At 37.8% G+C, this 23,194-nt stretch overlaps 1 protein-coding gene across 1 annotated transcript in view; it reads left to right on the forward strand.

Annotated features, from left to right (window-relative positions):
• The window catches only part of DPYD (dihydropyrimidine dehydrogenase), an 863,407-nt gene that overhangs the window by 573,513 nt on the left and 266,700 nt on the right, over positions 1–23,194 (forward strand). Inside the window, exon 16 of the mRNA XM_058695679.1 lies at positions 1,574–1,657. Within this exon, the coding sequence (XP_058551662.1) occupies positions 1,574–1,657 (84 nt within the window). The remainder of the gene's footprint in view (positions 1–1,573; positions 1,658–23,194) is intronic.

The raw sequence follows: 23,194 nt of genomic DNA on the forward strand, positions 1-23,194 counted from the left end.
CATTTCAACTAAATAAAGAAGTCTAAAGGAACTATTTGAAATAACTAAGACTAAGAAAAATGCAATACTGTATATAATTGCAATGCACAATCTTTTAATTAAGCTGGTAATTCCCACATGGCATGATTTTGAGATAGGTCCTATTATCTACAGTTAATACTTGAGCAGATGGGGACAAAGATCAACTGACTTCGTAAAGTATCCCCGATTCCTTAGCAAACCTAGGATTAGAACTCAGAATTTAGGCTGTGCTTTGTTCATGCTCATCACCAAACCAGCAGGAAAAAAAAAACAGTATGATTCATGGTAATTTTCAGATAATATGAAGCATTTTAAAACTGAATTAGGGAATCAGAAACCATAATGAAACAGTATTAGAAAACAAGCTGAATGATCAAATGAACTTTCACAAATGTGTAAAAGAAAGAGCAGATTCACTCATGAACAAAGGTGGTTAAGAAGGTTGACCAAGAAATAGCTAGCTAGAATTCTTCAGTTTGTTGAGGTCCTACTTACAATTTACAAAGCAGAAAAAAATAGGCTAAAGTCTTGAACAATTAGGAAGAAAAGTGAGCCCTTGAAGAAACAGCTAGGTCTGTTGATACACTTAGAAAGTAGTGAACAGTATTTTTAAAGCCTTTGCATGATGTAATAGACATGCTATAATGTTATGGAAACTGACTCAAGCTTCTAGTTGACCTAGTTGTGGTGTTGGAGAAATTCTAGAAGTTAGGTAAAATAATATGTAAACTTGAATAGTTTATCCCCCATCCCTCAAATTACCATATTAAACTATTTAAAAAAGTGTTTTGCTTGTTCTTAGAATTTTTTACAGAAGACTTCTCAAGAATTCTACGATTCTTCAAGTAGTCTAAGAACACTAGGAGGGAACTATTGTGTTCATTTTCACAGGACCCATTTTGTATACTCATGAATTAATGAGTTAAATTGGAATCCTATTTAATTATTAAAGACAAAACTATCTGCACTTCATGTTTCTTATCATGGACTTATTTTCAATACAATACAATTGATTTTCAGTTAAAAACATTTAAATTTTTACTTGTATGCATTCCCGGTAGCCTACTGTATTTTTCTTTGCACTGCTACTTCCTGGACCAAGTATCCAGAATTAGTAAGATTTGTTTCTATAAAAGTAAAAGCTGTGTAGGGAAGAATAAATGTGACGTCAAACAGACCTGAGTTAAAATCTCTGCTGTGTCACTTAATATATGAGGCTTGTCATTAACTCCCCTGTGTTTCAGTTTCCTTGTCTGTGAATTTGGTGTCCTGCTAATCCAAGGATTATGAGAATTAAAGACACCGAATATAAAGCACATAGAACAGTGAGTGTCCTCTTATAAGCACTTAAAAAATATTTGCTGTGGCTATTATTGCTGTTGTTACAGAAATTCTAATTTGAGAGTCAGAATATACCTCACAAGATAGCTATAATGCAGAAAACAGAAGAGTTTAAATTTGAAAAATGTGACCTATGTTATGAATGGTGAAAGCACATCGGGACGCAAATAAAGCTTTGCCTTTTCTTTCATTTTCCTTCCCCGTTGTAAAGGCTTCTGGAGCAGATGCCCTGGAGTTAAATTTATCATGTCCACATGGCATGGGAGAAAGAGGAATGGGCCTGGCCTGCGGGCAGGTAAGGACCTCAACAGCTGCCTTCACGTATTTCTGTGTGACAGAATAGCCCCCTGTCTAGGTAGTAACTGTACCTTAGGCAAGAAGATGTGTGGATCAGATGACTGGTTTGAGACTTCCAGGTCTGCATTGTTTAAATATTTAGTGCTTAAAAAGTGGAAAATGAGGGAAACTGAAATTACAGCAACTGTTTAGTTTTATTGAGGAAAATATCACATTATGTGCTTGACAGGAAGCAATATCATAACAAATAGTTTTTAAAAGCACTGAAGCAGAATTAGCTGATTTCAGATGCAGTGTTCTTTATTCATTCCTGATGCTGATCCAGTTTCCCTGGAGCAATATACTGTACAAAATGCATTGTTCGTAGTGATTTTGTAGTAAATGGGGCACAGCACAAATTGCATTTTACATTTTTTAGCATATGATCATTATTCCCTAACTGTGTTTTGGGAGTTGCAAAAGGACTTTGATGCTATTTTTATTTTGGGATACAATAAATGAAAACTTCATGCTAAAATACTCTCAAAAACCTAATGAATAAAATGTGGAAATATATGTTAATATGTAGAAAATACCATATTTTTATGTAACTAGATACAGTGTTGTATGTTAAGGAGCAAGGTAAAAGCTTAATGCTAAAAAGGTGAGTGTTTTGCATCTAATTTGGCCTTTAAGCCAAGAGGGAAATGGTGTGAATTAAATAATATGCAATGCTGTCATTTATGACAAATTTTCTAGTCCCGGAAAGTTTACTTTTGTCTTTACATCTGGCACAGGGCCTTGTACATAGTAGGTGCTCAATTCTTTTTTTTTTTTTTCAAATCCTTGGATTATTTGAATTAAACTTAGAGGCCAGAGGCCCTTAATTTGGAAGGGCAAAAATTTCTGCCTATTCAAATGAACCTAGGTTGCTATTTTCATATTAGCATTCAGGAAGGATTTTAAAGTACCTTGTAAATATTTAATTAACATTCGGAATAGATTTGTGACTTAGGAAGAAACCATTCTCTTGCAGCAGCAGGAGAGGAGGGTCTAGTCAAATGTTTTTCAAGTATATCCTGTGTTCCATTCACAATAGGTTACCCAGAAGATCAGTCAGTGTGGCTACAGAATTAGTACAGGAAAAATATCATTATATTAAATCATGACTTCTGTGAGGCAATGATTGGGTGACAGTTAGCGTGTCAAGATGTGTAACTTGGTTGAAATGAGGGAGGCTTTTAAAAAGGACACCTGGAACAGGGCCTGAGGTAGTCAAGGTTCTTTATCCATCCCTTCCACAGTTTCTGAATTTTTTTAGTTACATGGAGAAGAACAGCTATGGAAAATTTAAATCTGTTGACTAATGTTTTAAAGGAGGGTATGTTTTAATATATATTTCTTGCTACAAAAACGGCAATTATTTTGAAAATGTTGCCCAACCTTGTGCTTAATTTTTAGAGTGGGCTTTTGCTCTGTGAACACATCTGAACTTACCCAGCTGTTAAGTGTCTTAGGTGTATCCTCTCCAGTGAGTTATTTAGACACATAAATTTTTGCACAGCCTTTGACTGAATGAGGATGCCAAGCGTTAAAATTTTGCAGAGTTAATATTAAGATTTCTAAAACTCTTGGAAAACATGTTCCAAAAACCATGACACCTTAGGCTGAAGGAAACTTGGGAACATTGCCATTTCACTTGTTAATTATAATCTCTAAAACGAAGCCAGTTCTTCCTATTAGCCACATTTAGAAATTTTCTTTTGAATTATATTCTTTTTGTATCATATCATTAAAAAATACAACTAATTTAATTATTTCTGATCCAATATATTTTAAATGGTTGCTCTGCCTCGGGACACATGAAAGTTCGATATGTTAAATGGAGGGAAGGAAGAATATTAGTGCATTAAAAAAACTTTACTGTGACTCTTTAGGGTGGGCACAAGCATGTCTAGAGCTTATTCATGTTTTCCTTTATTTCCTTTTCTTTTTCTTTCTCTAACTCCTGTTCCTATTGCCTCTTCCTTTCTCTTTGAGATTCCTGGTCTTGAACACTTGTAAGTTGGTGGGATGGGAAATTTGTACTCAGTGTTGGGGAACTGAGAAGCTGTTCTAATTTCTCTTCCCCATAGTAGCGTGATCCTGCATTCCGTTCCATCTTTTGGAAGCTCTGTGTGTGCAAAACACAGAGCTGTGTGCATTGCTAGAGTCTGATAAGTGTTTGCTTCATGAATGAAGCAAGCTGACATTAGTTCCATGCCTAGAATATTTATCTATTGGAAAGACTCTATTGCACTTTTTCTACTTCTGGTGTTTCCAGAAATCATAATTTTAGCCCCTTAAGAAGAGACAGAGTATCAGTATCGTACATTTTCCTTTCTAAACATATTTTTCTTCCATTGTCTCATATATTTTCTCACAAATATGCAATAAGTGAAAAATACTGCCTTTGTATCTAAGTGATTTTATATTAACTATGTATGTATATATTTAAACATATACCTATATTTTAAACTCTTTATAAATGTTCCTATAAGTGACTAAATATTGTGAAATTTTTGAACAGAGAAGGCTATAACCTCTACTCCACAACATGCAAAAATCATATTTATTAATGGAGTTTGTAGAAATAAAAAAAATCTCAAACTGACCTTGGGAATTTGAATTGTATATTCCCTGCAAAGTGAAACTTCATATGAAATCCTCAACACTTAACGCTTGCTGTGTGTTTAAAGGCAGTCTCATTCTTTATTCTTTCTGTCAACAACCTCTATTACCTTGATCAAGCCACTCACTCCTCTGAAACATCAGCTCCCATCTCTAAACTATGGGGTTTGAACCAGATGATCTCCAACTGCCTTCCAGCTTTACTATTCTGTGAACACTAACATTGTAGGTAGCAGGTGAATATGTTATTTTTAAACTACCCGTAAAAGCATTGATAAAACAAAAAAAAAATAAAGAAATAAATGAACGCATATTATAGTGTTTTTTTTTTTATAATGGGCATACAAAAGTATTTTATTTTTTTTTTATTTTTATTTTTTAATTAATTTATTTATTTATTTATTTTTTAATATATGAAATTTACTGTCAAATTGGTTTCCATACAACACCCAGTGCTCATCCCAAAAGGTGCCCTCCTCAATACCCATCACCCACCCTGCCCTCCCTCCCACCCCCCATCAACCCTCAGTTTGTTCTCAGTTTTTAACAGTCTCTTATGCTTTGGCTCTCTCCCACTCTAACCTCTTTTTTTTTTTTTTTCCCTTCCCCTCCCCCATGGGTTTCTGTTACGTTTCTCAGGATCCACATAAGAGTGAAACCATATGGTATCTGTCTTTCTCTGTATGGCTTATTTCACTTAGCATCACACTCTCCAGTTCCATCCACGTTGCTACAAAAGGCCATATTTCATTCTTTCTCATTGCCACGTAGTATTCCATTGTGTATATAAACCACAATTTCTTTATCCATTCATCAGTTGATGGACATTTAGGCTCTTTCCATAATTTGGCGATTGTTGAGAGTGCTGCTATAAACATTGGGGTACAAGTGCCCCTATGCATCAGTACTCCTGTATCCCTTGGATAAATTCCTAGCAGTGCTATTGCTGGGTCATAGGGTAGGTCTATTTTTAATTTTTTGAGGAACCTCCACACTGCTTTCCAGAGCGGCTGCACCAATTTGCATTCCCACCAACAGTGCAAGAGGGTTCCCGTCTCTCCACATCCTCTCCAGCATCTATAGTCTCCTGATTTCTTCATTTTGGCCACTCTGACTGGCGTGAGGTGGTATCTGAGTGTGGTTTTGATTTGTATTTCCCTGATGAGGAGCGACGTTGAACATCTTTTCATGTGCCTGTTGGCCATCCGGATGTCTTCTTTAGAGAAGTGTCTATTCATGTTTTCTGCCCATTTCTTCACTGGGTTATTTGTTTTTCGGGTGTGGAGTTTGATGAGCTCTTTATAGATTTTGGATACTAGCCCTTTGTCCGATGTGTCATTTGCAAATATCTTTTCCCATTCCGTTGGTTGCCTTTTAGTTTTGTTGGTTGTTTCCTTTGCTGTGCAGAAGCTTTTTATCTTCATAAGGTCCCAGTAATTCACTTTTGCTTTTAATTCCCTTGCCTTTGGGGATGTGACGAGTAAGAGATTGCTACGGCTGAGGTCAGAGAGGTCTTTTCCTGCTTTCTCCTCTAAGGTTTTGATGGTTTCCTGTCTCACATTCAGGTCCTTTATCCATTTTGAGTTTATTTTTGTGAATGGTGTGAGAAAGTGGTCTAGTTTCAACCTTCTGCATGTTGCTGTCCAGTTCTCCCAGCACCATTTGTTAAAGAGACTGTCTTTTTTCCATTGGATGTTCTTTCCTGCTTTGTCAAAAATGAGTTGGCCATACGTTTGTGGGTCTAGTTCTGGGGTTTCTATTCGATTCCATTGGTCTATGTGTCTGTTTTTATGCCAATACCATGCTGTCTTGATGATGACAGCTTTGTAGTAGAGGCTAAAGTCTGGGATTGTGATGCCTCCTGCTTTGGTCTTCTTCTTCAAAATTACTTTGGCTATTCGGGGTCTTTTGTGGTTCCATATGAATTTTAGGATTGCTTGTTCTAGTTTCGAGAAGAATGCTGGTGCAATTTTGATTGGGATTGCATTGAATGTGTAGATAGCTTTGGGTAGTATTGACATTTTGACAATATTTATTCTTCCAATCCATGAGCAGGGAATGTCTTTCCATTTCTTTATATCTTCTTCAATTACCTGCATAAGCTTTCTATAGTTTTCAGCATACAGATCTTTTACATCTTTGGTTAGATTTATTCCTAGGTATTTTATGCTTCTTGGTGCAATTGTGAATGGGATCAGTTTCTTTATTTGTCTTTCTGTTGCTTCATTGTTAGTGTATAAGAATGCAACTGATTTCTGTACATTGATTTTGTATCCGGCAACTTTGCTGAATTCATGTATCAGTTCTAGCAGACTTTTGGTGGAGTCTATCGGATTTTCCATGTATAATATCATGTCATCTGCAAAAAGCGAAAGCTTGACTTCATCTTTGCCAATTTAGATGCCTTTGATTTCCTTTTGTTGTCTGATTGCTGATGCTAGAACTTCCAGCACTATATTAAACAACAGCGGTGAGAGTGGGCATCCCTGTCGTGTTCCTGATCTCAGGGAAAAAGCTCTCAGTTTTTCCCCATTGAGGATGATGTTAGCTGTGGGCTTTTCATAAATGGCTTTTATGATCTTTAAGTATGTTCCTTCTATCCCGACTTTCTCAAGGGTTTTTATTAAGAAAGGGTGCTGGATTTTGTCAAAGGCCTTTTCTGCATCGATTGACAGGATCATATGGTTCTTCTCTTTTTTTTTGTTAATGTGATGTATCACGTTGATCGATTTGCGAATGTTGAACCAGCCCTGCATCCCAGGAATGAATCCCACTTGATCATGGTGAATAATTCTTTTTATATGCTGTTGAATTCGATTTGCTAGTATCTTATTGAGAATTTTTGCATCCATATTCATCAGGGATATTGGCCTGTAGTTCTCTTTTTTTACTGGGTCTCTGTCTGGTTTAGGAATCAAAGTAATACTGGCTTCATAGAATGAGTCTGGAAGTTTTCCTTCCTTTTCTATTTCTTGGAATAGCTTGAGAAGGATAGGTATTATCTCTGCTTTAAACGTCTGGTAGAACTCCCCTGGGAAGCCATCTGGTCCTGGACTCTTATTTGTTGGGAGATTTTTGATAACCGATTCAATTTCTTCGCTGGTTATGGGTCTGTTCAAGCTTTCAATTTCCTCCTGATTGAGTTTTGGAAGAGTGTGGGTGTTTAGGAATTTGTCCATTTCTTCCAGGTTGTCCAATTTGTTGGCATATAATTTTTCATAGTATTCCCTGATAATTGTTTGTATCTCTGAGGGATTGGTTGTAATAATTCCATTTTCATTCATGATTTTATCTATTTGGGTCATCTCCCTTTTCTTTTTGAGAAGCCTGGCTAGAGGTTTGTCAATTTTGTTTATTTTTTCAAAAAACCAACTCTTGGTTTCGTTGATCTGCTCTACAGTTTTTTTAGATTCTATATTGTTTATTTCTGCTCTGATCTTTATGATTTCTCTTCTTCTGCTGGGTTTAGGCTGCCTTTGCTGTTCTGCTTCTATTTCCCCTAGGTGTGCTGTTAGATTTTGTATTTGGGATTTTTCTTGTTTCTTGAGATAGGCCTGGATTGCAATGTATTTTCCTCTCAGAACTGCCTTCGCTGCGTCCCAAAGCGTTTGGATTGTTGTATTTTCATTTTCGTTTGTTTCCATATATTTTTTAATTTCTTCTCTAATTGCCTGGTTGACCCACTCATTCGTTAGTAGGGTGTTCTTTAACCTCCATGCTTTTGGAGGTTTTCCAGACTTTTTCCTGTGGTTGATTTCAAGCTTCATAGCATTGTGGTCTGAAAGTATGCATGGTATAATTTCAATTCTTGTAAACTTATGAAGGGCTGTTTTGTGACCCAGTATATGATCTATCTTGGAGAATGTTCCATGTGCACTCGAGAAGAAAGTATATTCTGTTGCTTTGGGATGCAGAGTTCTAAATATATCTGTTAAGTCCATCTGATCCAATGTATCATTCAGGGCCCTTGTTTCTTTATTGACTGTGTGTCTAGATGATCTATCCATTTCTGTAAGTGGTGTGTTAAAGTCCCCTGCAATGACCACATTCTTATCAATAAGGTTGCTTATGTTTATGAGTAACTGTTTTATATATCTGGGGGCTCCGGTATTTGGCGCATAGACATTTATAATTGTTAGCTCTTCCTGATGGATAGACCCTGTAATTATTATATAATGCCCTTCTTCATCTCTTGTTACAGCCTTTAATTTAAAGTCTAGTTTGTCTGATATAAGTATGGCTACTCCAGCTTTCTTTTGGCTTCCAGTAGCATGATAAATAGTTCTCCATCCCCTCACTCTCAATCTAAAGGTGTCCTCAGATCTCAAATGAGTCTCTTGTAGACAGCAAATAGATGGGTCTTGTTTTTTTATCCATTCTGATACCCTATGTCTTTTGGTTGGCGCATTTAATCCATTTACATTCAGTGTTATTATAGAAAGATACGGGTTTAGAGTCATTGTGCTGTCTGTATGTTTTATGCTTGTAGTGATGTCTCTGGTACTTTGTCTCACAGGATCCCCCTTAGGATCTCTTGTAGGGCTGGTTTCGTGGTGACAAATTCCTTCAGTTTTTGTTTGTTTGGGAAGACCTTTATCTCTCCTTCTATTCTAAATGACAGACTTGCTGGATAAAGGATTCTCGGCTGCATATTTTTTCTGTTTAGCACACTGAAGATATCGTGCCAAGCCTTTCTGGCCTGCCAAGTTTCAAAGGAGAGATCAGTCACGAGTCTTATAGGTCTCCCTTTATATGTGAGGGCACGTTTATCCCTTGCTGCTTTCAGAATTTTCTCTTTATCCTTGTATTTTGCCAGTTTCACTATGATATGTCGTGCAGAAGATCGATTCAAGTTACGTCTGAAGGGAGTTCTCTGTGCCTCTTGGATTTCAATGCCTTTTTCCTTCCCCAGTTCAGGGAAGTTCTCAGCTATAATTTCTTCAAGTACCCCTTCAGCACCTTTCCCTCTCTCTTCCTCCTCTGGGATACCAATTATGCGTATATTATTTCTTTTTAGTGTATCACTTAGTTCTCTAATTTTCCCCTCATACTCCTGGATTTTTTTATCTCTCTTTCTTTCAGCTTCCTCTTTCTCCATAACTTTATCTTCTAGTTCACCTATTCTCTCCTCTGCCTCTTCAATCCGAGCCGTCGTGGTTTCCATTTTGTTTTGCATTTCATTTAAAGCGTTTTTCAGCTCCTCGTGACTGTTCCTTAGTCCCTTGATCTCTGTGGCAAGAGATTCTCTGCTGTCCTGTATACTGTTTTCAAGCCCAGCGATTAATTTTATGACTATTATTCTAAATTCACTTTCTGTTATATTATTTAAATCCTTTTTGATCAGTTCATTAGCTGTTGTTATTTCCTGGAGATTCTTCTGAGGGGAATTCTTCCGTTTGGTCATTTTGGACAGTCCCTGGAGTGGTGAGGACCCGCAGGGCACTTCCCCCGTGCTGTGGTGTATAACTGGAGTTGGTGGGCGGGGCCGCAGTCCGACCTGATGTCTGCCCCCAGCCCACCGCTGGGGCCACAGTCAGACTGGTGTGTGCCTTCTCTTCCCCTCTCCTAGGGGCGGGATTCACTGTGGGGTGGTGTGGCCCGTCTGGTCTACTTGCACACTGCCAGGCTTGTGGTGCTGGGGAGCTGGCGTATTAGCTGGGGTGGGTAGGCAAGGTGCACGGGGGCGGGAGGGGCAGGCTTAGCTCGCTTCTCCTTAGGTGATCCACTTCAGGAGGGGCCCTGTGGCAGCGGGAGGGAGTCAGATCCGCTGCCGGAGGTTTGGCTCCGCAGAAGCACAGAGTTGGGTGTTTGCGCGGAGCGAGCAAGTTCCCTGGCAGGAACTGGTTCTCTTTGGGATTTTGGCTGGGGGATGGGCGGGGGAGATGGCGCTGGCGAGCGCCTTTGTTCCCCGCCAAGCTGAGCTCTGCCGTCCGGGGGCTCAGCAGCTCTCCCTCCCTTTGTCCTCCAGCCTTCCCGCTTTCTGAGCAGAGCTGTTAACTTCTGACCTCCCAGACGCTAAGTCGCGCTTGCTGTCGGAACACAGTCCGTCCGGCCCCTCCGCTTTTGCCAGCCCGACTCGGGGGCTCTGCTTGGCCGGCGAGCCGCCCCTCCGCCCCGGCTCCCTCCCGCCAGTCCGTGGAGTGCGCACCGCCTCGCCGCCCTTCCTACCCTCTTCCGTGGGCCTCTCGTCTGTGCTTGGCTCCGGAGACTCCGTTCTGCTAATCCTCTGGCGGTTTTCTGGGTTCTTTAGGCAGGTGTAGGTGGAATCTAAGTGATCAGCAGGACGCGCGGTGAGCCCAGCGTCCTCCTATGCCGCCATCTTCCGGAACTCCCTATAGTGTTCTTTTTAAAACCACTTTAACATTTTCCCTGGCCTGCATAAAAGTCACTGTGTTACATATGCGATTCTTAATTATATTTACATTGATCAGTGCTGCTCAGATTTTGGTATATTTTCCTGTATTTGATGAATGAATATCTAAGTAGCCTTTGTTTTAAAAAGCTCTGGCTTAATAATACTTTGTAATTTGTACTTGTGGCTAAAATAGAACCCTTGGTCTTTGTACCCTGTATGTCAGCCTGTGATCTTCTATCACATTTTCCATTTTAGTAAATGGAACCCCCCAATAACGTTGATGCTCAAGCAAAAGTGAAAACATGCTCCCGCTTTGGTTGTATGTACTCCAAAGAGTCAGAGTTATATTACAAACATGAAAAAATATTTTCAGCTTTCTTCTTCTCCTCACCATAACCCTCTGAATAGGTTGAGTTTGTATTCCATTGTACAGCAAGAACGACAAGAGTAAAATAAACACAAAAACAAAACAACAACAAAAAACTGAAGCCTCCAGGCTTCCCAGGTCACAAATCTGGTCAGTGGTTGCCAAGGCCTGAGCTTTGATTAGCATATAAGCCTGAAATAGGCAAGTCGCCAAGAGCAATTCCTAGTAAATTGGTATTCCAGTGTCAGCATTAAATATTATTAATATTAACTGAAAGCTCAATGCAGGACTAAGTTACCTCTAAAGTCTTTATAGTTCTAAATTCCCATTTCTCTAAATATATGAAAACAGAAGCAAACCTGAATCTACTATTTAAATGTTGCATCTCCCAGGAGTAAGGGAGCCTCCCTGATGTCTTAACATTCAGATTTAAAGCTGTCTATGTGCAGTCTGGGTAAACTAATTTCCTGTGCCAGCATATTACTTTATAAATATAATGGTACTCTAATAAATTCTATAAAATGTAGATAAAATGGCATCTCTTTGAGGTCTTCACCTTTTCCTAAATACAAAGTGTTCTTATGGCATTGGGTGAATACCCCTCTTTTGTCCTTGAATAATTATATTGAGTATTTTTAATTCCATCCTACAGAACCTTCTAATGTAAATTCAGACAAGAGCTGAAGAAATGTGAATAGCTTTCTGTTGTTGTTTATTTTGTTTCTGTAATCATTGCCAACATTTGAAAAATAGGTGGATTTGAGAGAAACATTCTGTTACTTCTCTTGAAGTAAGATATGGCCACACATGGCCTGCATGGCCACGCAGCAACGAGGATTGCTCTCCTTTACTGCTCTCTTTTAACACTGTATGTGGTTCATGTAAATAGCAGCAAACATTTCACCAAGGATAGGTGTTCGTTCCCAAACATGGGTTTGATCAGTATGTGCTTCTCCAGTTCAACCTTTAAATATCAAAACCAACCCTTCCCAAGATGTTTGCTTATCTTCTGTGTTCCTGACATTGAACAGTCTCTAAGCTGCCTTCTTTAGCCAGAGGTACCTTTAATTCTTAGGCCCTCCATCAGCTATCAAAAGAAGAAACAGTTGATGGGGGTTGTGGATAGAAGGCATGGGATAAGATGCCTTGCCTTCCTACCTTCCTATTTTATCTTCCACAAGGCAAAAAGGAAGAGCAAAAGGCAGCATGCTTCACAGGACTTCTCAGTACTAGTTGTATGGTCCTCTTGAAATGATTTTCTCCTACCATCAGAAAACGCTAATTTATAAAGCTTTTTCTTGGGTTATTTTTCACATGAGCCATTTACTTCTTTGCCTTCTTTGTGTCAATGATGTGACATAGTAAAGCACAGACTTCTAGAACTGAGAGGAACCCTAAAGATTTTCCAGTATGACCCCATTATTTATAGGAAAATATTGGGGCCTGGGAAGATACATAATTTGCCTTTTCCTGAGGTAACCAAACTAGCAGGGCCCAGGGCCTTTGGTGCCCTTGTCACTGACCCACATCTGGTGTTCTGTCCAGTATTTCATATGGGTCATTTGGGTGTATCCAAATCTCTAGTTAAACTGAATAAGCCCGTATAGTGCCCTGGGAACTCCTGACTCCGTACCTTTCTGCATACTATTATTTTCTCTGCCTGGAATTCATATCTTTTCAACTGAAATTATCTAAATAGAAATCACCTGTCTAATTCTATTTTAAGTGACATCTAATCTATTAACTGAATATATCTTCTCAGTCAACTAAGGTTTCCAAGAGAAAGAAAAAAGAATATATTATATGTGAACAGGTTTATTTTTTTTATTATTTTTTTTAATATATGAAATTTATTGTCAAATTGGTTTCCATACAACACCCAGTGCTCATCCCAAAAGGTGCCCTCCTCAATACCCATCACCCACCCTCCCCTCCCTCCCACCCCCCATCAACCCTCAGTTTGTTCTCAGTTTTTAACAGTCTCTTATGCTTTGGCTCTCTCCCACTCTAACCTCTTTCTTTTTTTTTTTTTTTCCTTCCCCTCCCCCATGGGTTTCTGTTATGTTTCTCAGGATCCACATAAGAGTGAAACCATATGGTATCTGTCTTTCTCTGTATGGCTTATGTGAACAGGTTTAAAGGTGGAAACTAGATGCATACTCTCATTTGAATCTGTGCTAACCTAGAGATTGAATCCCCGTTAATGAATTTGAATTTCTTTACCCAATAATTCTAAGAGGTTACAAAGATGGTATTTCCCTGGCCCTTATAGGATTCCCATTTTTCAGTCGTTTGAATGTCTTCCTTGGAGGTGTGATTGCTAAATAGTGCACACCTATTTCAATAATGACTCCTTTGGACAGAAAAGTCCAAAATGATAGTATAATTAGAGGGAAGACCACTGTAGCTTCACAGTTAAAGTAATGTTCTTAATAAAGATGGCAACGCCATTGTCATTACCTGCTACTTCTTGTTATCTCACAGCTCCCTCCATTTATTTACACACATCTTCTGCCTAGAATTTCTAAACACGAAATGTTTAATTCAAACAGTCTTAACATTAATTTTATCGTCAGGAAATAGATATGCAGTCCTGCTTTCATGCTGATTTAGCTAAGTAAGAGCAAACAGATTTAAAAGTGGCAAATCTTAAAATGTTTACTGATGTTAAATAATTATTGACTTAAATTAAGATCACCCAAACAATACTTTGATATTTCCCTCATGATATGTTCTATGTCCAATTTAATTTACACAAACTCTGTATGCCCGTGAAAAAAAAGAGAGAAAGGCTTTGTTTCTGTTACAATATGCCAACATTTTTCATAAAACATTAACCACAGATTATTACTCTTACCCTTGCCAGAGAGCAGACGTCTGTCACCAGGAATAGAATCCAAAACTAAGTGTGAGGACCACATTGCCCCAGATGTGCTAGCATTTCCATTGGGAAATAAAACCTTCCTCCAGCAGCTGGGTTAACAGACCCTTTATCTCATCATATGTAGTACAGGGTCCAGGGAGCAATGACCACATCCTGCCTGGATCAGGTCCCTATCAGGTGTTTGTGGAGGAATAATATAAAGATACTGGTTTTAAAGCCGACACAACTGACAAGTCGTAGTACTACCTATATTCCCAGAGGCATGAAATTCAGGAACTCAGGAGTATGAGACATTCCAAAGGGAATGATATGGGAAGAATATGGGAGTCTTACCAGTGGTAAAATATAAGTGAATCAACAGTGACGTCCCTGACCTCTTCTTGGGGATCTAAGGTGAGGATAACTGCTGAGTTAGAATTACTTTTTGATACTGGTCTGGTATGGGCCCATGAGATGTCCTCTGTTTCAGGTTCTTGATTCCTCTCACTCCTTCTAACTCTAGCCCCTATAAAATACATGGGATAGTCTAGGATGGCTTCAGTGGAATGAGTCCCTGAAACATCACATTCACAGGTTTGAAAATCATTATGTCGCGAATTGACATCATTCCATGGAGAGCTATGAGAAATGGATGCATGATATAAGCTTCTGCAAAAGTGACTGAAGTCTAATATTACCCATATACATTTGACTTATCTTGTTCTGTTTTATTTTCCTTGTGACATTGTAATTTTAGAAGTGCTTTAAAATAATCAACTTGTTTATGAGAAAAAGTATCTCTGATCAAAAAGAAATATTTGCTTTATACTATATTATGTTGCCCAACTTTTTATTTGAGTTTAATTCTCAACAAATTGCATAGACATGGGTGCTTGGATAAGTACAAAACTACAGGAGATCTGTAAGAGGCATTTCTATAACTGCCAATATTTTGCCTTAAGCTGATTCTCTTTGAGTTTTTCAGTTTTAATATTAATGTTGGTTAATGATATAAAAATGATTGCTTTCTCTTAAAAATTATAATTTTTTAGCAGAAAACAGTACCATTTAAATCTAACTGAAATACCAGTTGTAGGTCAGGGGGTATCATTGTTTATGTCTATGACAACAATCATGCGGCAGTTAAAAAAATTATATGTAGTACAGATAGGTAGACCACTGTTGAATGGTTGTAGGCAAGGCATCTAAATATATATTAGTATGGTCTTTATTGTACTCATCATTTGTTATATTCCCAAAATAAAGCAGCAATAGCATTTCACAATGTTTTTTTTTTCTAATCACCCTCAAATGATCACATTACAAGTAAGTTTGAGAAGGATAGCAGAGTTTTCTATATGCCTGCTGACTTACAGCATAAAGATAAACTGAAAATGTCTTTGACCCAAAGCGAGAGACATGGGAGTGGGTTGGGGAGAGGCTATGATCTTAATCAGTGGTATCATGGTAGCATAATGCCACGCCAGAATAACAGGCATAAGCAGTACAGAGTAGAAACAAAATTAGAAAGCAAAATTACTGGCAATGAGATGAAAGATCCAGTCACAGATCCAACTAGCCTAGAATATTTGGAGGAACTGTCAAGCAAGACTGAGTCATTTATTAAAAGCCACAAAAGACTCAGGAGTAAAATACACTACATATTAGGCTAAAAAAGCAAGATTGGACCAAAACCTGTTAAGCACTCAGGAGCTAAGAGAGTCAGAGGCAGCAGAGTTTACAATAAGGCAAGAGAGAGGATAATGAGTAAGACAAATCAAAAGAAGGCATAAGAGCCACCATTGTCAAGAAGACCTTAAAATTAAGGCAACTTGTACCTCAGAGATAAAGTTTTTATACATTTCCATCTGGGGTAGAAGCAGCCTTTTAGAGTGCAATCAATTTATGGCTTCCAGCTGGGAGCAGGTGAGCACTGTCAGGAAGGAAGCATGTGGATTTGCCTGACTACTGAAGGAAATATTGCTAACCCCACCCCAAAAAAAGTAAGTCAAGGAAAATAGATTTATTATAATCATGGCATTTTTATAGCCCAGGAGTATTGATTCAAGATCAAAGACTCTATGGCTTTTGTTAACTATCACTTAGCAGCCTCATTCCCAGAGAACTATTACGACCCACCCCCCCATCCCCACCCCCGCCAGATACACATGAGGTGATGCTTACTGAGAACAACAGATTTTCTACAAATAGGAAGTCTGTCTTGATGTTGATTACATTGCAGAAATTTTAATGACAGCCATGTTTTGTAACTAACTTTGTTTTCTTTCACCAAAAAAATCACTTTATTAAGTAGCAGTATGATTAATAAATATATACACTACAAAAAAGTATTGTCTAAGGAGATATCAATTTAAAGCATGAATATCAATTATAGACACTTTGAGATGTTTTGAATATCTTTCTTTCCTCATGGTATTTACTATTTATATTTTCTAGTTTGAGTGCTTTCTTTCTCTATCTGTTGTTACTGGGTTTATTCAGCTTTAATAGTTTTCATAGATCAAGTTGCAAAATCATTTATTACTTTAATGCATGTTAATGGTGCATCAAAAAATAACATACAGTTTTTTTTTCTTATTTGTGAAACTTTTAGCCCTCTATCAAATGGATGGAGATCTCTATTGCCAGCTTTCTTTTATCAGCATTTTTCTTTTCTTGACTACACCAAAATTCATATGGCAACACAATAGGCATGTCATTCCTGTTTTTCCTATAATCATGTTTTGCCTAATATGGGAGAACTTGGTACATGAAGGAATAATCAGATCCCTTCACTTCTACTGTCCTTTCTCTATTCTTCTATCCCATGTTCACTCTTCGTTCTCCTACCTTTTATCACCTCAGTCTCAAACTTTTAGAGAACAGCCTTTTCATTTAGGAGAAATAGATTGTAGAGATCCTATAGTATTTATTGCACTCCCAAAACCGTCTCTACTTTTATTCATTCAACAAATATTTAGGATATCCATCATGTACCAAGAATTGTGTGAAATGCTGATAATATAATAATGAGCAAAACCAGACAGGTTCTCTTTTCTCATGGAGCTTTCCATTATGTAGAGTAGACATATTGGACAAATAACCCCACAAACAATAAAGTATAAATGGCATAGTAACCATGAGGTAGTGGTCTATGATACTTGAAGGGTCAGGGAAGGATTATGTAAGGAAGTGATGTTAGATCTGATAACTGAAATCTTTAGAGCATTTTTAACTAAGTGAAATGATTGGGGTGGGTTAGAGCATTCCAGGCAGTGGAAACAGCATGCACATAAACCTTGTGGTTGAAACAAGGCAAGTTGAAGGGCAAGAAAGAAGAACGGGGTGCTTAAAGCAGATACATGTGGCACAAGATGATACTGGAAAGGAAAAAAAAATACAGGTTAGACTATTTAAGAGCCCATAAGTTGCATGTTGTAGAGCCTTTTGATCTTATCCAAACAGCAGCAGAAAGTTATTAAAAGGTTTGTCGTGTGTGTGTGTGTGCATATGCATACACATGTGTGTGCATGGGCCTGTGCATCTTCTTGGTGGGTGGGATGGTAACAATTGTGGGATGATATGATTGTATTTTCATTTGGAGAGAAGAGAACTAGAAGAACATGAGATTGGACCTAAGAAGGCTGTCTGAAATAGACTTGCAGTTGTTATTGTAAAAAATAGTGGTAATTTACGGCTTAGATTAGGGAAGCGATTATAGAGATGGAGAAATGGATATACCAGAGATAAGGAGTATGTCCAGCAGCATTTGAGGATGGGTTGGATATGTGTTTTGAGGAAAAAACAAGTGACAGGGTAGTTCTCAGCTTTCTGTTGTGTGCTGATGGAGGAATTCTGGTATTATAAATTAAGACAGATGTCGTATAAGGTTGAAGTTGACTTCATGAGTATCTGGATCCAGGAAAGCAGATGATGTCTTCAGCATTTTTACTCTCTCTTACTTTGTCTTCTTTGCTACATGGTGTAGTGGATGACTCATTCTTACCCATGACAGATAAGCATTTTAAATCCATCTAATGACCTAGCGTCAGATAAATCTATGGTTCCTAATCCCAGCTCCCAGGGGATCTCCACCTTTCAAACCTTAGGCCATTTACTGATATCTGTGATTCTGGTATTTTCAGTATACTCTCTCCAGTCCCCACAACTAAGCTCTTTGCAAAAATTTTTTTTTAAATGGAAACATCCTAGGGGCACCTGGGTGTCCAGCTTTGGATCAGGTCATGATCTCCCAGCTCATGAATTTGAGCCCTGCATCAGGCTCTGTGCTGACAGCTGAGAGCCTGGAGCCTGCTTCAGATTCTGTAACTCCCTCTCTTTCTGCACCTCCCCCACTCTCTCTCTCCCTCTCTCTCTCTCAAAAATAAACATTAAAAATTTTTTAAAAAAATAAATGGAACCATCTTTATTTTAAGCAATTAAAAGATTATCCATGAAACATTTTGAATATTAAACATATTTTGATATTTACTCTCTCATAGAGATGATGGATTTAGGATAAATAAAGTGAAATATGATTTTCCCAATATATATAGTAAATACAGATTTATATTTTTGAGATCACTGCAATACAAGTATAGTTACTATGATATAGATGTATCCCAAGAGAAGAAATTAATAAAAGAGAAGGAGAGAATAAAGTGAATATGGAGAATAAAAACTGAGTTTATTCAATGAGTGTGCCTTGTATTCTAGGTATTGTGCTAGGTATTTCTACACATGGGATCACACTTACTCCTCAGTCAACTTTGAGGAGGAAGATGGAACACATTATAGACAAAGGGACTGAGGCTACAGTGACTTGCTCCATATTAAATACCCAGGGATTAATGTTATTCTGGTACATGGTAGTTTCCATAAATAATTTTTGGACAGAAGGTTTGAATGAATGAATAATTGAATTGAGTCTTCATACAAAATGGTGTGTGTGTGTGTGTGTGTGTGTGCGCCATTGGCAATGAGATCTTGAGCAGAGTGCTTTATGAATAAGACTCAGTATAGCCATTCTTGATTTTTTGCAAGTTAAGAACTTATATCTTAAATCATTTTACTTCTTTCTAAAACCAGTCTCAGTGTATTGTTCTGGTTTGTTATCTTTCCACCTCAACATGTTATGTTTCATGTGTCTGATTTCTCCAATTTGTGTCTTGAATCCATTCTGTTTTTTTCCACAGGTACATACTATTAACATATACATATTATTCACTATTCCCTGTGCCCTGGACAAGAGTCCATCTCCTTTTCAAATATTCTGTCTTTGGAACCCAATAATATTTTGTTGTCGTTGTTGTTGTTGTTAAGAGTGAGTGTTTTTGTGGGGAGCCTGGGTAGCTCAGTCAGTTAAGTGTCTGACTCTTGATTTCAGCTCAGGTCATGATTTCATGGTTTGTGAGTTTGAGCCTTGCATCAGACTCCACGTTGCCAGTGCTGGACCTGCTTGGGATTCTCTCTCTTCCTCTCTCTCTGCCCCCTTCCTTTTCAAATGCTCTCTCTCTCTCTCAAGAATAAATTTAAAAAAATAAGAATGAGCAGTTTTACTTGTTACTGTAGGAGTTTGGAGGATGAAAGACATCAGAATGGCTGACTCCCTGTTCCTTTTGCAAACTTGCTATTCTATGTAAACAAGGCCACTATCCAGGAATGAAGGGAGAGACAGAAAATAATCTGCCTCAGCCTGGCCTCCAGGAAATTAAGGACATTATTTTCACCTGTTTCCATGCCCACCACCTAATGGCAACCAGTTCTGGATTACAAATGCTCCCCGAATGTCACTTCTTCCATTATTTGAGAGCAGTTATGATACCTGATATAAGTCTAATTCATGAAATCGTCACTGCAACTGTATGATGTAGTGACTATTATTATTCCCATTTTACAGCTGTGAGAACCTAGGAAGTGTAAGAAGTGTGGCAGGGTCACGTGGCAAGTAAACGACAGCCTCAGGATTCAAATCCTGATGTCTGGTTCCACAGCCTATGCTCCTAGCCTCAGGCACTGCTGCCTCTCAAACAAGAAAACCCTGACTTACTAAGCGTAGAAATTATTGCTATTTATCTTAACGATGCATCTCTCTTTGAAAATAGTGCTATTTGTGGAAGTAATGAAAGTTCCTCTGCATAAATGCTCTGGAAAAGGCCAGTTGCCTCAAAATAATTGGCAAAAAAAGATTTGAACGATCTTTATTTTTATGTGTTATCATTTTTTTTTTTTCCGTATCCAAATTCGATAGAGAAACCTAACAGGTTGTTTTTGGTTTTTTGTAATCTCCAGACATGATTAAAACGTTGTGTAGTTTTACAATAATGAATGTTAATTGTCAAGGTCTGTTTCCATTTTAAAAATTCATTTGTTGTTGTTGTTGTTGTTGTTGTTGTTGTTGCTTAAATTTGACGTCACCCCTCCCATAAAGGAGGCAATGTGTGGTTAAGAAACAACTTGTGCTAGTTGGTGATTATTCGGCAGAAGCTGAAGAGGGGTGAAGAACCCCCACAGAAGTACCCACGAGGGAATTCACCCCTTTTTCAGCTGGTGGAGAGCAGTAAATATGCAGAGCGCCATCCAGCCCCAGAAGTGGCGCTGCCCTTGCCTGCCATTCCACAGCCATGCCCCTCTACAAAAGGTAGATCATTAAGCCATCCAGCGGTGGGGAGTATTTTCATATAGCTGTTGCCCTTTATAGCAGCCTGGCAGTGAGTGACCATAATAAATTATGCACTGCTCTGCGAGACTGTGACACAATGCACAGGCGGAACAGCAGGGGTGTTAGAAAATCCATTATTTGAAATTTTTGTTTCTTTTTCTTACTAGATTCCATGCTGTTCTTTTCCTGTCATCTTGTTCCTTTTTTTCCTATCTATTGTTTTGAGGGTTTTGTGTCTGACAGTTCTTTTCTGCTGCTGGTTTTGTCCTTTTTGTTACCTTGTTTCTGCCTTCGTGGGCTCTCCCCCTACCTCCCTTCCTTGGTCTTGTGTGTTGTGAGCCTCGTTCTCCTTTTCTGTCATGCAGTCATTTGCTTTACTTTTCTTTCTCTTTCTGCCTTATTGTCTCATATAATGCAGAAAAACAAATTCTCTTTTTGTCGGCATTCTTTTACATGGTGTTATGTGGTTGTCATTTTCCCTTCAGGATAGATGCACTTTACTGTATGTACTATTCATTTTGGCTCCAAGAATCCAAAACACATGTCCAGAGGAGTGCCAAGGCTGATGGCAATAAAAAACAATCAAAGCAACCAGTAGAATAGTTCTTTGGGAACAGTGCAGACCTATTTCTTCCCTGTGGATCAATTCACATAGAATCTGTAAGTTTTTGTTCCTAATTTTAGATTATTCAATACCTTTCTCTTTTCTCCAAGACTAGGTCTATTGCAAAGTCACAATTGTTTTAACGCTTTTCCTCTCAAATCTATCTATCTGCTATTTCCATAATTGTTTTTCCATTGATGAATACAGCCTGAAAAGATGGTTCTGGTAGTTGGAACATCCACTGATTCAGTTAATCCACCAGTTATTAACTGAGCAACTATAATGTGTCAGGAATTGTGCAGGTGCTCTAAACATTGGTCACCGTGAGTTTTGTTTTTTGTTTTTTGTTGTTGTTGTTGTTGTTGTTGTTGTTGTTTTTGCATTCTTTACTTGTTCATGTCCCTTATCCCTAACTTCTTTCTTCTTTCTGTGGCCACACCACATATTATTTGTCATTCTGCCTTCTCCACTCTCTCTACCTTGACTCCTTTGGACCTAGCATTCCCGTTTTTACTCAGATTTATTTACAAAGAACTTGTGATTTTTCTGCCTAAATTCACTGCATTGGATTAGAAAGCTCAAATCTTGTTGGCAGTGAACACCTGAGAATGTGCCAGATTCTTCAAGCCCACTTTTGTGTTGCAATTACAAACAAAACAAACAAACAAACAAACAAACAAAAACTCCCCCCCCAAAAAAACAAAAAACAAAAACCCACAGAAATGGTAACCTGATCTCTGGTGTGGCTATGGATTTCTATAATATTTGCAGTAGCTGAATTTAATTATATCAATATGTATACTTATTAAATAGCAATGAATTAAGTAAACATCTACAATTAAACTCTTCCTTTTACAGTATTTAGTTCCTTGTTTCTTTTAAATGTTTTTTATCTCTATTTGCTTTTATTTGCTTATTTTCTCATTTTATAAACTTCCTGTCTTCTAATCCATTTCTCCTGAATCACCTTCGATTTTTAGTTTCTACCTCTGTTTCCTTTCTCTACTTTTTAGATTTATTTTATTCCAGGGTTATTGCTATTTTAATTTTTGTTGTAGTTGTTATTTTAGACACTGCTATGATAGCTCAAGAAAGTTAGCTTACTGTTTTCTACAGAAAATATTAAATGATTTCTTCTATCTGTACTGGTTTCCTTTATATTTTTAATCTCTCCACCCTTCTAATGTTTCCAAATTTCCAGCTAAGTGTTTTCTTCATTCTGTAATTTCTCTCTCTTTTCTTGGCACATTGAATTGCACCCCTTAATTTTTTCCTACATCAGTTTTTTTAAAGAAACACTAGACCCTTGAATATCATTTTGCAAATGCATGTGGATGACTTCTCTTTTTATTTTTACTAATTGGCCTTTCAGAACAAACTCCCAAACGTGTACTATAGCTCATTTTATGCACTTACAACAAGTCAGTTGTCCTGTCAGCTTCCAGAAGCAGTGAAATGCTCATTTTAGAGTCTTATGTGTTTCACATTTCCAATTTTTAATTATTTCCTTCTGTGTTGGAAGAAAATAGAAGGAAGGATAGATATAAAGAGCTATGAAATAGTTGTAAAAGTGAAAGGCAGGTAATGCACTAAAAGTAAGTAAGTAAATTTGATATTGAGAACACTTACTTCCATAAAGGGTGCTATAGGGAAAATATTCTTGGTGACAGGATAGACAATAAGAACATCAGGAACCTCTCACAGATTTGTTCCTGTGGGTCAAGGTTTTTATAGCTGATTCCACCAAACAACACTGGCTTTGGCATAAATATATCTGGTTCACCCTACAGAATTTCACCCATGTCATTACTAAATGGCTCTGCCTTGACAAGGCACTGTTCCTATTTTTCATGTCTTTGACATGGTGCCCTAATTTTTAAAAGTTAGCAATACTAGTCTCTTTTGAATCTGCTATTGCATTTTTATCAGCCAATTCCACATATGACATAAACACTTGAGTAAGTTATAATATCTTAAGCTCAGTATATGAAACAACATGGAAAAATTATGTCATATTTCTTTATTCTGATTTTGTG

Source organism: Neofelis nebulosa, chromosome 2 (genome assembly GCF_028018385.1).
Source record: "Neofelis nebulosa isolate mNeoNeb1 chromosome 2, mNeoNeb1.pri, whole genome shotgun sequence".
NCBI classification, from domain to species: Eukaryota; Metazoa; Chordata; class Mammalia; order Carnivora; family Felidae; genus Neofelis; species Neofelis nebulosa.